The sequence below is a fragment of the Parasteatoda tepidariorum genome, chromosome 7 (genome assembly GCF_982258835.1).
Source record: "Parasteatoda tepidariorum strain Cologne lab strain chromosome 7, Ptep-v5.0, whole genome shotgun sequence".
Taxonomy (NCBI): Eukaryota; Metazoa; Arthropoda; class Arachnida; order Araneae; family Theridiidae; genus Parasteatoda; species Parasteatoda tepidariorum.
The window spans coordinates 84,950,358-84,967,566 of record NC_141761.1 but is presented as its reverse complement, the minus strand read 5'-3'; the positions used below and the strand labels follow the sequence as shown (position 1 = coordinate 84,967,566).

At 28.5% G+C, this 17,209-nt stretch overlaps 1 protein-coding gene across 3 annotated transcripts in view; it reads left to right on the top strand.

Moving 5' to 3' along the window:
- The window catches only part of Duox (dual oxidase), a 201,744-nt gene that overhangs the window by 65,066 nt on the left and 119,469 nt on the right, over positions 1–17,209 (top strand). For all 3 annotated transcript variants that reach the window (XM_043045166.3, XM_043045167.3, XM_087168163.1), the window contains exon 2: positions 16,612–16,704. In XM_043045166.3, the coding sequence (XP_042901100.1) occupies positions 16,612–16,704 (93 nt within the window). The remainder of the gene's footprint in view (positions 1–16,611; positions 16,705–17,209) is intronic.

The window sequence follows — 17,209 nt, the reverse complement described above, 5'->3', positions numbered from 1 at the left end:
GAATTGAAATTACAGTTCATGAACAAACACATATGTTGTACAGTGCGCATAATAAAAAATGAACCATAATGAATAACTTTTGATCTAATGATCGGAACTTCACGTACTAGACCTCCATCTTGATGATTCAAAGAGGGACCTCAAGCTAATGCAGTTACTTAATGTAGACGATAGTTCAAATGAAGAAATCAGACATAAAAATGTACTTTCTCTGAATAAACATGCATGTGCATACTCTTTTTCTGACCAAGCTATTTGAATCATATTTATCAGTTTGTGAATATTTCGGGGGCATAATCATATTTACCCTGTATTTCAGGGGCAGAATTCATAATCCATCAAAAAAGGGGTATGTTTGTTCAGAAGAAGATCGTTTCTGTGTCTGTGTAGCACTAACTTGTCTTTAACTAATTAGCATATTTGAGGTCACCCCCTCGAACCATTAAGATTGAGTCCTAGGACGTGAAGATCCAATCAGTAAATCAAAAGTTATTCAGAAGGAGGAAGTTCTTTCTTTTTTCGCGCATCGCACATGCATACAGGATTTTTGAAGTCCAAGGCATTGAACACTATTTCCAAGAACTCTCTAGAAGTTGTAATGATAAGCGATGAGGTTTTGATCTGAATTATGAAAATAATTTTAAGATATTCGCTCAGAGAAAAAAAGACTGTACGGTACATGTTACCTAGTGCAAGGTAATGATATTTCTGTTAAAAAAAAAAAACGATAACTCTGGATAATGAAACCCAAATATATGAGGTATTTGAATCATTCATTTTGGTAATTTTTGAAATCACATGGTAATGGTTTGTCGAAATTCATTTTTTCAAAATTATAGTTCTTTTTACCACCCATTTAGAAAAAATACAAAACAGGAAAGTAAATTTTACCGAATAAAAGGTTCTTGTAGCATGCTCTAAAGTATCATGATAAAGTTAGCAAATTTTACCACATTTACCTCATCTTATCTCAAATTGTAAAACCATATTCAATTATTTAATTTTGCCAAAATTATTACCAAAACGTTTCGGTAAAAATTATCGAGCTTTATGGTATTCCCATAGAGCCAAAGATACGGTAAACTTTACCTTATTCTAGTAGTTTTGTTCATACTTTGCTTTCGTTTCATTATTTAAATTAAGTTTCCCATTTTATTACAATGCACATGAAAAACAGTTCCTGCTTTTTTGTCAATTTCATAATACTGCCCTCTGTATCAGTTTTCTCAGATCTAAGATGGTGGTTCTAGGTATTTCTAATTGCTGAAGAGCTCCTGCTTCTGCCTCTCTATAACAATGCATACACCTCCTATTTTACCTTCTCAAAAAGTGTAAAACAGTTTTCCTGCGATAATCCGAATCCCATTGCAGATAAACTTACCAAACAACACGTACCATCCAACAAATTATTTTTTAGAAAGTTTGCTATAGATCTGTCACCTCAAGAATCAATATGGCTATAAGATTTGCCTGCATCAGAACTAAAACAAAGATTGGAGCAAAGCTTTGAAGTAGAACTACCGTAAATCTTCCACGTTGTCCCAGGCATCGTATCAGGCTGTCGCTGCTTTTCGAATGGTGATTATGCATGATTGCACTTATGTCCACCTTTATCAGCTTAAATTCATGAAGTTCCCTCTTCTACCGTTCATCTCGACTCTGAAGATTATTCAAATTTGCAAAATATGCTTTAGTTTATTCCATTTTACTGTAGTTTACATGTTGATATTGCTTTACTTCCATTTGTATATCTTCTCTCTAATATCTACCCTATGGTGGAATATAGATATTTTCCGTACGCGTTTGAATTTTTTATAATAATGTAATATATATGCTCAAAAATATTTAAAAAATAATATATTTTGAAAGAACGAAGCTCATAATTGGACTTAACTCAGTCAGACTAAGTCAATTTTATGAACAAATTAAGTTTTTGAGTGAATATGAACAATTTGCACTATTTAAATTTTATGATTTGAGGTACTTACTTAGGTGATTGCTTACAGGAAATATTATGAACGTAAATAATTTACTTTATAAAATCGAAATTTAAATAAAGTAATAATAATGTACGCTAAGGGGGAAAACATCGTGGCAGCTTACAACAAGGCAGTTTAAACTGACTACGCTATTTTCTTAATTTAAATTTTTTTTTTCTCTAATTCAATAACTTCAGCTAGAACCGCATGGTATTACTGCACTTAATGTCTATATTATATGAATAAAATATGTAAAATTAGTATATGCTTGTTATAAATAAGAAACTTCACACTTCTTAGTGACTCAAAGTACGTTATTTAGCATTAAATGTGAAATCATTAGTTTTAAATAGTTCTGTATTATCCCATAGATATTTCATGAACAAAACTTTGTGACGATTTTTAATATTTACGAAGGTATTTCTGAAAATATTTCTGAAACTTTTTTTTAAATCCAAAATGAAAACTTTTAATTGTACCGTGGATTTTGAAATTTTGTTTGTCATATAAACTTGAAAAGCTGTGATAATATGCGAGAAATTATCTATAAGGGAAAGTTTCAACGTCTAATGTTTCAAAATTTCGTAACTTTGCAAACTTAATCGGTAGTAAACGTTTGTAAACCAAGGTTAAGATAGATTTCTATCATTGAGGCAATATCTTTTCGTATAAAAATGAGCTTGAAAAATTTTTAAAAAATTTCTCTCCACTCCCTTGAATTTATAAGGTAATTATTTATGAAGGTATCATTTATGAGGGCATTCCCATTATCTATGAAGGCCTTTCCTACGAATTTCTAAAAATTATTTTGAAACTTTTTTTAATTCAGAAAGAAAACTCTCAGTTATACGATTAATTTTGATTTTTTTTGTCACATAAATTGCAAAGCTAGGATAATATACGAGAAAACATCTATAAGTGAAAGCTTCAACGTCTAAAATTTTAGAATTTCGCAACTTTGCAAACCTAATCGGTGATAAACGTTTGCAAACTAAGGTTAAGATAGATTTCTTGTATTGAGACAATATCTTTTGCATTAAAATAAGTCACAAAAACTTTTTTAAGAAATTCCCCCCCTGAAATATTAAAATTTTAAAGATGTTCGTTTACTATGTCAAGGATCAAAAATCATTGAAAATAAAGCACGAGAAAAACTTTTTTTAAAACTATTTGCGTCAAGCAGATGATTTATTACTGTGTTCATTTAGCGAACTATATTCAAATAAGCAACTCTCGTGCCTGAACTAACAATAATAAGGCATTTATCATTTTGCTAGTAGACTTAATAAGATTTAAACTCTGTAATGGTAAGCTATTAACTTCTGGTGAAAGTCCCATTTTTTAAATAGTCTGATCCATTTAATTCTGAATATAAAACCCAGACAACAAATGGTCTTTCAGCCAAACAATAAGCTTTAAAAGTAAAAATACAAATTACTTCATTGACAAAAAATCCATCAATCATTGTTATTCTCTAAGATGTCTTTCTTACACCTTGTCGTGAAAATTCTCAGACATGCAGCATTGTTTTTCATTAAACTATTTCCTTTCTTCAAAAAAAAAAAAAAAAAAAAAAAATCAAGCTTCGCACGTTGTTAAGGCATCTTTAGCTAGCCCATGAGATTAATCATCAAATTACATTTCATCCTTAATATACTTCCTATATAATATACTTCCTTAAATAAACTTATCTTCGTAACTTTCTTTCCTACATTTTGAAAATAAAAGTGTCAATTAAGTTGAATTTTTTATCAAAAAACTTTATTTTTCAATGTTTGAAGTATCATTTATGCATCCTTATAATCAGTATAGCTTTAATTACCCTGACTGAAAGTAAATTCATATCTGGAGTGTTCGTGTTTCTAATTAAATCTAAAAAGTTTAGTGATATCATCTTTGGAAATTAAGATAATCCTTTTTTTAATTGTAAGTTAGTTGAAATATCTATTTCTATCTGGTATCTCAAGTATATATCTCTAGTATGTAGAAGTAATCTAATCATCCCCAGTTGATTACAACACACAGTTTGACATTTGTTTGACATAAATTCTTTAGGTATAATTAGTTAGATTTTATGAAGCAAAGAGTAACAAAACGTGTCATTTATGTACTTTTTTTCTGAATTGACTTTTAAAATCTATTCATAAAAGACAAGTTTAAAAAACTGCATTGAGATAGATAAATGAACTATATCACTTTACGAACTTTACTTGGATTTATTAGTTTAGTCTTTTCGTAACAAAAAAATCATTTTTCATAAGAGCAACTTGAAAAACGGAAACAAATGCTTTGTCCATTTTCTTAAAAACGCATTTAAAACTGTGTCCATTTTCTTGAACACGCATTTCGAGCTGTGTCCATTTTTTTCTACTCTTATTTCGAGCTGTGTCATTTCCTTTAACACGTATTTTGAGCTATATCTATTTCCTTGTATGCATTTCGAGCTGGGTTTATTTAATTGAACATGCATTTTGTGCTATGTCAATTTTCTTAAACACGCATTTTCAGCTGTGTTCACTTTCTTGAACGCACATTTTGAGCTATTTCCAAAAAGAAAAGCTCACCCACTGTGTAAGCCATCCGTTTCAAAAAATAACAGTGTGATGGAATTGACAAAGTTTCAGACATCTTAACAGAGATAACATCTTCATACATTTAGAAATTTCTTCAAGATCCTACGCAACTATTTCAGTTACTTATGTGGCATTCATAAAATTCTCTTTTGAAATAAAGAATGCTATAAAGTTGTTATTGATATGTCAATATGTCACTTGATGTAATGTACACAGAGTTTATATACTTTAATCTGGATATCAATCTTTGATTTGAAGAAGGAAAAAAAAGGACGATGATCGTATCTTTAAGTATCGAATGGAGATTGAGAAGTTGATTATTATTGTTGAAAAGACAGGTCAAACAGTTTTCAATCTTCTATAGAATGGTGCAATGAGGTTATATAATTTTGACAAAATAATTAAATGGTTCAAAGCAAGTCCTTTATCCGTTAAAGGAGCAGTTTATTCTATCTCTCATTAGAATACCCAGGTTTACTTTCCGAACATATTTTACAATTTATTTTAAAACAATAATTAGTGTTTTTTTTGTGTTTAACAATGTAATTTGTATGTTAATGCACAACTTTACTAAATGTTTAACTTTTTTGTGTTATTTTCTGTATAATTACTTCTATACACAATTACAAACGATTGTATATATAAATATATATCCTTAACGATTTCATTCTAATTTTTATCGTTAAATATTTATTGGTATCTCAAAACCCATATTTTTCTTGCGCTATTACATAGAAAACTTTTTCCCATAATGATGCTTTTGTTACTAATGATTGTTATAGATTTGCTACCGGTTCACACCGACAGCAGTGCTGGCGGGAAATATCTTCAGTACTGGGTGGATTGTGGGTTAGAGTTCCTTTAGCATCGAACTAACCATAGGAAGGTTTAGAGATTTTTCCTCTCCTTGTTATGCAAATGGGGTTAGTTCTAGCAAAGAGTTTGCCCCAACGCATGGTCCAAGAGTTAACTTAATTTCTGAGTTGAAAGAAAATCACAATGCAAAGAAGATTAACAATAAAAACCATAAGCCCAGAATTCGGCTGGTTGATAAACGATAGTTATGGAATAAAAACAAATGTTCGTTCAGCAAAGGGAAAGACAGCAGAACCATTAAATGCTTTACTTGCAGAAAATTTCATTTGCTTCAAAAACTTACAAGTTAATAATAACAATAGATATGTTTCAAGCTCCCAGAAATAGGCACCCATTTTCAAGATTTGACGTAAATGAAAATAAACAATTCATTTTTGTTTCTTCAGTTTCTTGGGATTGTTTATAAAATATGTGCTTTTCCACATCATTCTATCTAATGACAAGATACTCTATCGAAAGCTAGCATTTCATAAGCTGACGGTAACGTATATATTTTACATACATTAATCTTATTTATACAAATTTCCGTGTTTTAACAAAATTTATTTCCAAATATGAATATAAATAAAATTTGTGTGTCTTACTTTAACTTTTAATTTACTTATCTACTTCTTCAAATAAAAAATGTTTTCATGTTTTATTCTTTACCTTGAAAAATACAAGTCGATTGTTATATCTAAATGTTGTTCATTAAATGCTCGAGTAATTTAGTAATGAAGCGTGATTGTTCTGAAAACGGTTAACTGAGTTAATTAAATAACACTTTAAAGTGCAAATGGTCTCATGCACAACAGTTCACTTAATGAGTTTCGAAAGATAAACATTGAGCAACTCTAATTAATACTCGACACTCGAAAACAGCAAGAAGTTTTGATTTCTGAGAAAGATAATTGAGGTAATTTGTATAAGAAAAGATTCACAATTCAAATGCCGTATTGCATCTATGTTTTTGGAAGTGAGTTTCGTAATAATTTACATGGATAAAAATCAGTTCCACAAAAATTCCTTTTTTTTCTATTTAATATTTTTGTAGTGCCTGGAATGAGATCTTCCCAGTATATTCATCCTTTCCACGAGATCCGGAATGTGAACCACTTTATAGTTTGATTTTAAAATTAAAATTATAACTAATATAAAATTTAAAAAAAATTACAACACATAAAAACATTTAAAAATTTGAGTTTAATGGTCTGTTTAGCAAAATATAATAAATTATGTATGTTAATTCCTTGACGTGGGTGGAGCATATTCGTCCCTTTTTATATCTTTTTTTCTGACACAAACAGAAATATATTTAGGTATTTTTTAATAATAAAAAAGCAGTCTAATGGTTACTAAAAATATGTGTTAGGTTATCGAAATTATATGCACTAAAATATAAAATTCAAAAAAGTACTTTGAAAAAGTTTTTTCAAAAATTTACAAATAATTAATTTGGTAAATTGGCTAAATTTTAATGGTGAGTAACTGTTTATCTTAGATTGAAATAACTGAAAACAAGTGCAAATCAGACCAATTAATGTTTGGAAGTGAATCATTTTACCTTTAACTCAGAAAAAAAAGACTGTTTCTTACTGCATTTCATAACTATAAATTATTAAAATGCTAAATATAATATTTTTCACTTATTTTGACCTAAATTAATGCGAAATAATGAAAAAGTAAAATTTTTTTTAATAAAAGTTCTGCTTCAAAAGTGTTAATCAATTTATGCATTGTGCGTCTTATATAAATCTAATTTACTTTTTTTTTGTTAGTTTTCCCATTCAAAAACTGTTTTTAACCTCATTTGATTTTGTTACCGAATATTTTGAGTATGATGCACCATTAAATTGCAAATACACAATTTTTCACGCATAATCCATTTTTCCTTTTCAAGAAATTCAGTTTATCGTTTATAAATGTTTAATCTACAAGTAGCTCTAAAAATGATATGTTCTTTCAGCAGATAATAAATAAAAAACAAATTAGTGAATGCCATATTTCAATTTAAATAGTTCTTACCAGCATCAAATCTGCAAAAAGTGACTTTTTTATAATTAATTCAAGGGAAACAGAAAACATTTAAATGATCAAATAAAAAAAGTAGAATGTTTTTTTTATATACATTTTTAAAACTAGATATTTAAAATTCAAATAATAATTATAAAACTGAAGTTTTTGAATTAATAAAACTCAGTGGTGATAGCAATATTCATGTTTGTCAATAACATAGCTGTAAATTTTATAAACTAGTTTCATATTATGCGTGAATATTTAGTTTATCCTTGTTTCTTTTTAAAACCTGAAATAGTTAGATTATTTTAATATCCATTATTACTATTATCCACTATTACCATTTACAGCTGTTTTATGTATAAAAAAACTGTAGCATTTGATGTAAATTGCGCTTAGTAACAGTAATATAATGGCAAATATAAATTTTCTAAAAATTTTCTTTTTGATTCATTTATATGTTTGCCAATTTATGTGAATGCTGGGAAAAGTTCTAACCATAAGTAGAGATAAAATATTGCTAAAAAAAAGCGGAAATATATTTACTATATCTAACGGGATGTATTTGATGTATTTTTAAGCATTTCAATGGTTGGTCTTGTAATTTGCCCCCGTCATATCTTGAATATTTAAATGCATATCTGATATTTTGTTTCTGAACATTTCTGAGGAAAACTTGTTTAACGCAAACGAAATGAATTTTACAACAAATTATCTTTCCGCACCTTCTATCATTGAATGACCTAGTTTGACTTCCTAGATTTATTATTAATTTCTTTTTCAAAAAGCAATGCACATCTAAGAGCTGTATTAAACTTGTACTTCGTTCTAGAATAGTCGCAATTTTAAATATTTTAACAGCAAATGTTTTGGAGAAGCTCCCTTTAATTAAGCATCCACGTCCGTTGTTGTTAATTTCCAGAATTGAACAGTCAACTCAATTCTTAGTTTACGACTATCAATGTTTAACTCCGTAGCCTTGTAATTTTGAGCCCAATCCAGAAGACAAGGGAATTCCCGGATCAAGCATTTGGCAAGCTTGCCTTCCTAAAATACATTTTGATGAAACAAACTCACATTAGATTTACAAGGAGGGAAAAACCTCCAACATTTAGGCCTGTGGCAAGTGGATTCTAACCCATGATTCGTCTACCACCTAGAATATTTAATGCCAGCACTGTGGTCAGTGCGAGCTGAGGGCAGAATTCGAATTTACCAGCCAGAACGCTGGTATAGAACCTGGATTACCTTACTGGAGACCAGCACTCTATCTCCTGACCCACCGCTGCTCAAAGAAATAAAATTAGAAAAACAGAAAAAATTTCTGGTCAATGCTGTTCTTGAACAAAAACCTTTTTGTAAAAAAAGAAAAAAAGCTTTCCTATTGCGTCATCTATCACGAAGTCTGCAATCTTTTTCTTTATTTCTTATGCGGTATGAAACGTTTTTTGGAGGGGGAAAGATTACTTAGAAACCATTTAAGCAGTCTCATAACAAAAATTTCAAATTTCATTGTCTCAATAACTGAGGGGGAAAAAGTTTTTTTCGTTATCAAAATTTTATTTTGTCATACTTAGAGCCATTTCCTTTAAAATCAGGTTCTTAAAAATTAGCTATCAAGAATCTAGACAACTCAACTCCTGCGGAAAATAGTAATTCACAAAATTTTTTTAAAAATACAAATATCTTTTTTTTTCCGAATGAAAGTTTCTACTAGACCACTGAAAGCTTGTGAAGTAAAAGAGGCATTTCATTTTTCAACCTTGAACTTTCCGTTTGAGAACTATTGCTTGGAATTTCCCATGAAACGTCTGAAAAGAGTTGTTAAGTCGTTAATCTAGCTATTTTGTAATAGTTTAACAATATTGCTTGAAGTATTTCGTATAATGGATAAATTCAAATTTTTTAAAAATTCTATTTTTAGATGATGTAAGGCAAGTAACTTTTTGAAAACAAAAATTTTTTTTAAAAAGCATATTCATTTGTGTGTTGCCACTGAAGCATGAAAGTGTTTATGACACAAAACCTAGCTAATCTATAAATTAACTAGGTTGATCAGTCAAAGTGGGAATCGGGTGTTTTCCGCAATTTACCTGTGTGGTATACACCTTAACCTATTGACGCTGATGAGACACCGGTGTCCTTTTTAGAAATTTTTTGACACTCTAATTACAAGCAAAAAATATTTTGGTACTTTTTTAATTATAAAAAAACAGTTTATCAGTTACTAAGAAATAAGTTATTTTAATCGGAAATGTATCTGTGTTAAAATATGAAATCCAAAAAGAAACAGTTTGAATTTTTCTTCAATTATATTTAAAAAATTATCAATGATTGATTTTGCAATTTAAAGATATTTCAATGATGAATAACAGTTTTTAATTGATCTAAATAACTGCAAATATGAAAAATTAAAATTCGGAAGCGAGTCGTGCTCGACAGATTTTACCCTCAACCCAGAAAATGGCACCGGTGTGCCAAGCTGTATTTCAATCTTTAAAATACTACATATAGTATTTCTCTCTTATTTTGACCTAAATTAATACGTAATAATGAAAAAACTATAAAAAGTTTGTTTAATAAAAATTCTGCCTCAAAGAATTAAGAGGCATCTCCTGTCCCGATCGAACTCAACTGTTGAAGAAGGGGAGGGGGCAGACGGAAGAGCAAAAGTCTAATTATTGTTTTCTTCCTTTTAATTAAATTTTCTCAAATAAACCTACGGTGGATATTTACACTGATTTGCAGTATCTAGCGATACAAGCAAAATAAAAGGCCTTCACCCATTCAGGATTTGAGATATAATGTCAGCGGCATATATTACTCTTATTCTTTTTATTTTTTTTTGTCAACATTCCTACAATATAATAATGTAATTTTGAAAACTATTTGTATTGTAACTGTCCGTTTTTTGTATTTTTGATAAATAGCTTTGTTTTCGTGCAATTAACGTTCTATACATTTCTTTTCAACGTCCAAATATGTTGAACTGCGATTAAACTAAATTTTTAAAATTCTCAAAACTGACAAATGTGTAGTTTTAAATTTCTTAAAACTACAAATCATATAATTTTATAGCTTTAAAATTTAAGGAAAATTTATAGACGTACTAAACATTCTAATAAAGTCACTTTATTAGTTCCTCATCTAATAAAGTGACTTCTTTATTTTCCACCTTTTTTCTAAGGTATTAGACAAAACAAATTTTTTTGCCACTTTAGCGAATCATCCCTGTTAATCAAAGCACTAGCTTGATAATCAATCAGATCGATAGAAATCGCGGAAAATAAATATATAACATTGCATTAATTTGCGTACAAAAACATTGATGCAACTCCAGAAAAGATCTTATTTTCATTTGAACAAATGCCTGGAAAGAATGTATAGATTAAGTATTTTGCAAATTACCGAGATTATTTTCAGAAACAAAAAAAATTTGGGGACTTTGATGAACCATCCTAGTTAATAAAAACACTAGCTCTATAATCAATCAGATCCATAAAATAAATAACATTACGTTAATTTTCATACAGATGTGTTGATGCTGCTCTAGAAAAGATCTTATTTTCATTGGAATAAGTGCCTATTAAGAATATGTAGATTAGGTATTTTACAGATTACCTACTGAGGGAGATATTTTAAGCTTTTGCTTCTCCCTCAAATAGAAATGGTTTTGTTTTTAATGGCTACCGGGGCCGGTACCCCCTGAAGACGTCGGCTTCGGTGGTCGTATTTTTGTTTTATTTCATTTGTTTTGTATTGATACTTTTTTCTGAAATTTCTGCTGCTTTTTAGCGCGTTTTTTTCAAAGAAGTTTTTTCCTTTTGATCTTAATTATTTGTGTTTTCTTTCAGTACAGATTACCTAAGTTATTTTGAGAAGCGAATCATTTTTTGGCACTTTAACAAATCATCTTAGTTAATCCAAACACTGGCTCAATAATCTATCACATAGATAAAAATGGCGAAAAATAAATAATATTACGTTAATTTGCGTACAAAAACGTTAATACTGCACCAAAAAAGATCTGATTTTCACTTTAACAAGCGGTAATAGAAATGAGTAGATAATCTATTATTGCAAATTAACTACGTTGTTTTTTTGGCATTTAAACGAATCAATCTAGTTAATCCAAACTCTAGCTCTATAATGAGTAGAATAACTGATTTTCATACTTTAGCGTTAACATATGCATAACATTTATGCATGTCACTGTAAGAAAATTTGAACTTTATTAAGAACGCATTCCGTTTTGTACTTAGAGAAAACCAATTAAATTTCTAAAGAATTTCAACTCTTCTTATGCGAGTAACAACACAATTTGCCTTCCCACTCAAACTAAAATGTTCTTATTAATTGCAATTAAATGTTTTTTCAAATAATTGATATTTAAGGCAATTTAATGAAGAAAAAAAAGTTATTTGTCGTGACAGTGAAATCTAGAGCGAGGCTGTAATTTTTCATTAAATCTTATCCAATCTTTCTAAAACAAATTATTAAAGCTTTTTTACACAAACAGACTCGCATGATGTCGGGGCAGTCTTCTTAAAATATCACATTATGCAAGTGTGTGTCTGAATGGGGTCATGTATTCCCGCTGTCTTTAATCTCATTGAATTCGGTGTCAACTTATTACTGAAACTTCGTTTTCATGTGTCATTGCGAAAAGAGTTTTTCTTCTTCTCACGCGACGTAGCGTTAATCGTACTAATACTAAGGGTCCGAATAAAGAAAGTGTTACCGAGATAAGGATTAATTAAATAGAAATGTCTGCTTCACCATATTTATTTGCGCAAATTAAGACATTTTGTTTTAGTTTCAATTGATCATAATTATCACACCAATTCCTATATTGAGATATGTATTTAGTCCTGTTTTAAATTTGAACCATTGCATTTCTAAAAGAACGTACACTGAGAAATAGAAATATGGTCAAAACTGCCAGAATATGGTAAGTTTGGAATATTTCTGGTTCTAAAAAAACACCAAAAATCACAAACGCTTTGGTAACGATTTTTGAAAATTTAGCTGTGAAATATGGTTTTATAATATGTTTGTAAAATTTGGTAAATGAGAAGAAATTTGCTAATTTTATCATGTCTTAGAGCATGGCAAAAAAAAATCTTTTATTCGAGTTTTATTTTTCAGTGTTTGTATTTCTACTAAATGTGTGTTAATAAAAACTATAATATAATTTTAAAAACCAGAATTTCTTACAGACCAGTACTCATATGAGCGGAAAAGTTACCAAATTGAATAATTTAAATACGTATATTTGGGTTTCATTAGCAGAATTATGTTGTTTTTTTTAACCATAAATGTCATTATCGTACAGTGCGATAATTTTACCAGAATTTATTATTTTCGTGTGGTAATAGTTTCAAATTATTTAGGCTTGTGTATTTTATTTCCAAGTTATTATACTTGAGAAAGTATAAGTTTGTTTATGTATATCGTTAGCACCATTTTAAGTGCATCATAATTCCTTCCTTCTTGTTAAACAACATAACTTGTTAAATTACATAAAATTGTTGTTTGATATCGCTATCAGGTTAAGTAATAACAATAAATTCCTTTCGCTTTGTATTGTTCCTATAGGCGAAATAACCAGCTTTTGTATGGATTAAAACTGATAATTTTTTTCGTAAGTATTGAGAAATAATTGATATTGTCGTATGGACATCAAAACCAAATTACCTCTGTTGTTCTACATTGGTACAAAATGCTAACAAATCAATATATTTAGACCATCCCTCTTTTAAGCATTTTATTAATTTCATCACATCGAGCCATGCGCTTGCATGCAAGTCAAAAAGCATGCAAGCGCAATTTTACTATTTTTGTTTTAATATTGGTTTTTCGAATTGTATATTCTACGTTTTTTTTAAATTTAATTTCGATTACTTTCCTAACTTTATCTATTTAAAAAAAATTAAATTAATATCTTTAAAAATTACCTTAAATAATTGAATGTGAAAATTACAGAAATATATAAACTGTACTGTATAAATCATGAAAAATTATCATCTATACAGCAATGGACATAAAACAAAATTTAAAATGCTTCATTAATCTGGAATAATTTACTTAATGAAGTCGGTGAAATAAGTAGGTTAAAAACTAATGAAGGAAAAAACTATTATAAGTAGGAAGGAAAAAAAACTATTGAATATATGAATGAATATGTAAAGAATTTAAGTTTCGTTACAATCATGAATTTAAGTATCGTATGAAAACAATAATAAAAATCTTATCGGGTATTCTAAAGAACGAGATTTAATATTCAAAAAAGCAATATTCAGTTTCCTAATGAATTATTTATTTTCTTAAGCGTAGTATTTTTTACCATTTTGAAACTTTTATTTAAGTAGAAATTCTTTAACGATATATATATATAAATTTTATTCCAAAAGCTATGTAGTATTGTCATTTTTATTTATTATTATCTTTTGCAACCTTTTGAATCATTGGCAATAAAGATTCAAATATATTAATTTAAAATTTTTTTTAAAAATTTGATGGTTATATTCTCCATTATTAATCGCCTGATCAAAATTCATTTTTCATAATTTTACCTACTCCACATACACAATGCTTTTTATAATACTTTTGTCTTTTTTAAACATCTAAATAAGTCTTTTTTTCCCTTCATTTCGCAAAAGAAGATTCAAAAACTGCCGTAAACCATTCGAAATTCCGCCCCTTCAGATTCTCCAAATAACCGCTTTCAGATTTTTTTTTTTCATAGATATATTTTTATCATCTTTCTGAACTATTGTCCATTAAAGGGGGGGGGGAGACAAAATGAAAGAATATTAAAATTCTGATTGCGTAAGTGCCTCAGTCCCTATTGATAAAGAACCGTTTGGATGTTGCCTTCGGCACACTAAAGAAAGTGAAACAGGTGTGAGGAGAGGAGGAGGAAGGTAGAGTTGGTTCAACAACTTGCTCCAAGGACTTATTTCTTCCACCTGAAATTATTTTTCTTTTCCCGCGTCAACCTGAGCACGTGATCAAAGGCTCGTGCAGCCTTAGTAAACGCAAGCATTTTGCTAGCTACTTCTCTGTTTTATTGCTTTAAAATTATCTTAGCATTTAGTAATATAGAAAGTGTGCTATGTGAGGTAATAAAAATACGGGATGTACGTAATTAAAAATCGCTTATTCTACGTGTCAATAACCGTAACTATTCATTAGAGTTTGGAATGCTTCTTGATGAAGGCAAGCTGAAGTCATTTCGACCATAAAAAGGAATTAAACAACCGCCACTTAACAGGTTTTGTGTACAGCATTTATTCCAAATAAGTGTTTCAAAAAATAATGCATTTGACCGCCAAACATACTATTTTGCGAATTAGAAAGGTCAACATTCCGAACGTAATTCTATTCTATCATGAAATGATATTTTGTTAAACAAACTAATCGATTATAATTTCTCTGGTGGTAATTTTTGTATTATTTTTTTTCTATTTGAGAAAAGCTGGTAAAGTAACCATTTCTGCCGAAGAACCCATTTGAGTTTTTTAAGCCCATTTATTGCGCAGTTACAGAACTGTAGCATAACAAAAATCTCTACGGGCTTTTTTGTTATTTTTTTACTTTCTCCCAGGTAATAAGAGTGCCACGACACCAAGGCATTTTAATGAACTTTTATTATTAGTCCATCATCACCCAAGACTTTATATTCAATCTGCTCTTAGCAAAAAAAAGAGAACAAAATCAATAGTATTTTTAGTGACTTTGAACCTAGTTCAAAACTCATTTCATTGTTTTTATACATGCGTTATTTTATGCAATCGACATAAATTCTTTATTATAGGTAAGTAATAATGAAATGCGGTTTTAGGCAGACTGATAACTCAATAGTTAAATTGGTTCTAAATGCTTTAGTCTATTATTATTAAAATTTCTTTTTTTAATATTTTTGGTAAAAATTCAAAAAAAAAAACTTACACACAATTATGCAATATATTTATTTAAAGACATGGTGGTTCACAATTTAACGTAATGTAATTATATTGTTGCATACATTTATGTTTTTTTTTTCTAAGATAATTGTAAAATGTAACGTATTACAAAACAAATCTATCTAATACAAATGTAGCATCAAGTTATAGTAGCATAGCATCTGTTAAGTTTATTTATATAAGAGCTCGTACTAATATAAAATGACATAACAGATAAAAAGAATCATTTTAATAAGACGGATGCTGTTGGTTGGTAATTAAATGTTCCATTTACTAAAATTTTATCTAACTAAAAGAGTTTTTGAACATATCTTGATGAGGCATTTCAATTAACTCAAATATCTTTACAATCAATTTTTTAACTTTACTCTTAAATTTTTTTAGATAAAATCAAAATAATAAAGTATTTTAATAAAGTTAATCTCTTAATGAAGTCGTTATAGCCTTATAGTCGTTTCACTACTTTGTAATTTATTTATAGTTTAAGTGAGTCACTTCATAATCTGGTTTTTAAAATTATAGTTCTTTTTACCACACAGTTAGTAAAAAATACAAAACAAATTATAAATTTAATCAAATAAATGTTATGCCATGCTCTAAGCTAACATAAAAAAATACCAAATTTAACCGTATTTACTCAATTTTATCATGTATTATAAAACCTTATTTTATTGCTAATTTTATCAAAATCATTACCAAAGCGCTACGGTAAAAATTACCGAGATTTTTGATGTTCCCATAGAGCCAGAAACACGGTAAATTTTATCATATACAGGTAATTTTGAACCTATTATTTTTATCTGAGTGGAAATTAGAATAGTCTTTATCTATTTAATAAGCCCATTTAAAAATATCTTAATTATTTTTTAAAGAGCAATTTTGTTCATCAATTTTGTTTGAAAAGATTTTAAGACAAAAATGTCATAACTAAACACTTTTCTCTCTCTGTTAAAATTTACTGTTTTAGGAAGTTCATATAAATAACAAATAGAAGCCCAGCAGAAAAAAATTAATAAAAATTATTAAAATGCTTCGAATTCAATTGAAAGAATAAACAACAATTATAGAATCGTAATGAATATAATTACAAAACAAATTGTAGAAAAATACGTTTTATATACAAAAATAAATGTGAGGTGATATATTTGTTTGAAAAATATTAAATATAATTGCTTTCAGTTATTTTGTAACTTATTTTCTTATATTTTTCTTTTGTTCTAGATCCAGAAAACACTCAGATGTTTACATTTACAGAGAAGCAGAGATATGATGGCTGGTACAATAATTTGGGGCACCCAGAATGGGGCTCTGTTGGTACGTTACTGACCTTCTTATAAAATAAATTATCAGTCAGATGAATAATTGAATATGAATAATATGAATATGAATAATATGTCATATGAATAATATGTCATATGAATAATTGAATATGAATAATATGTCATATGAATAATTGAATATGAATAATTGAAAATTTTATTTCAATTTTTAACAAAGTCTATATTTTTCTGACAATTTAAAATTGCTTGTGTAATTACAGTGAGTTTTAAACTTATTTAATATATAACTTATATATGTCTTATTTAATACGTAATTAATATATAATTTATATATACTAATATTAATATACAATATAATATAATAACGTAGCTGTTGTGTTCGTGAAACTTCTGCTTTCATTCATTTCTGTATCAAACATAAATCCCAAAAAGGGTAAATTTATCCTTTTGAAAAATTCTCATAAGCAAAAATTGCAAAAGTAAAATTTTAATCACTGCATCATACTTTTCGAAAATACTCATAATTTTAGGCGAAACAA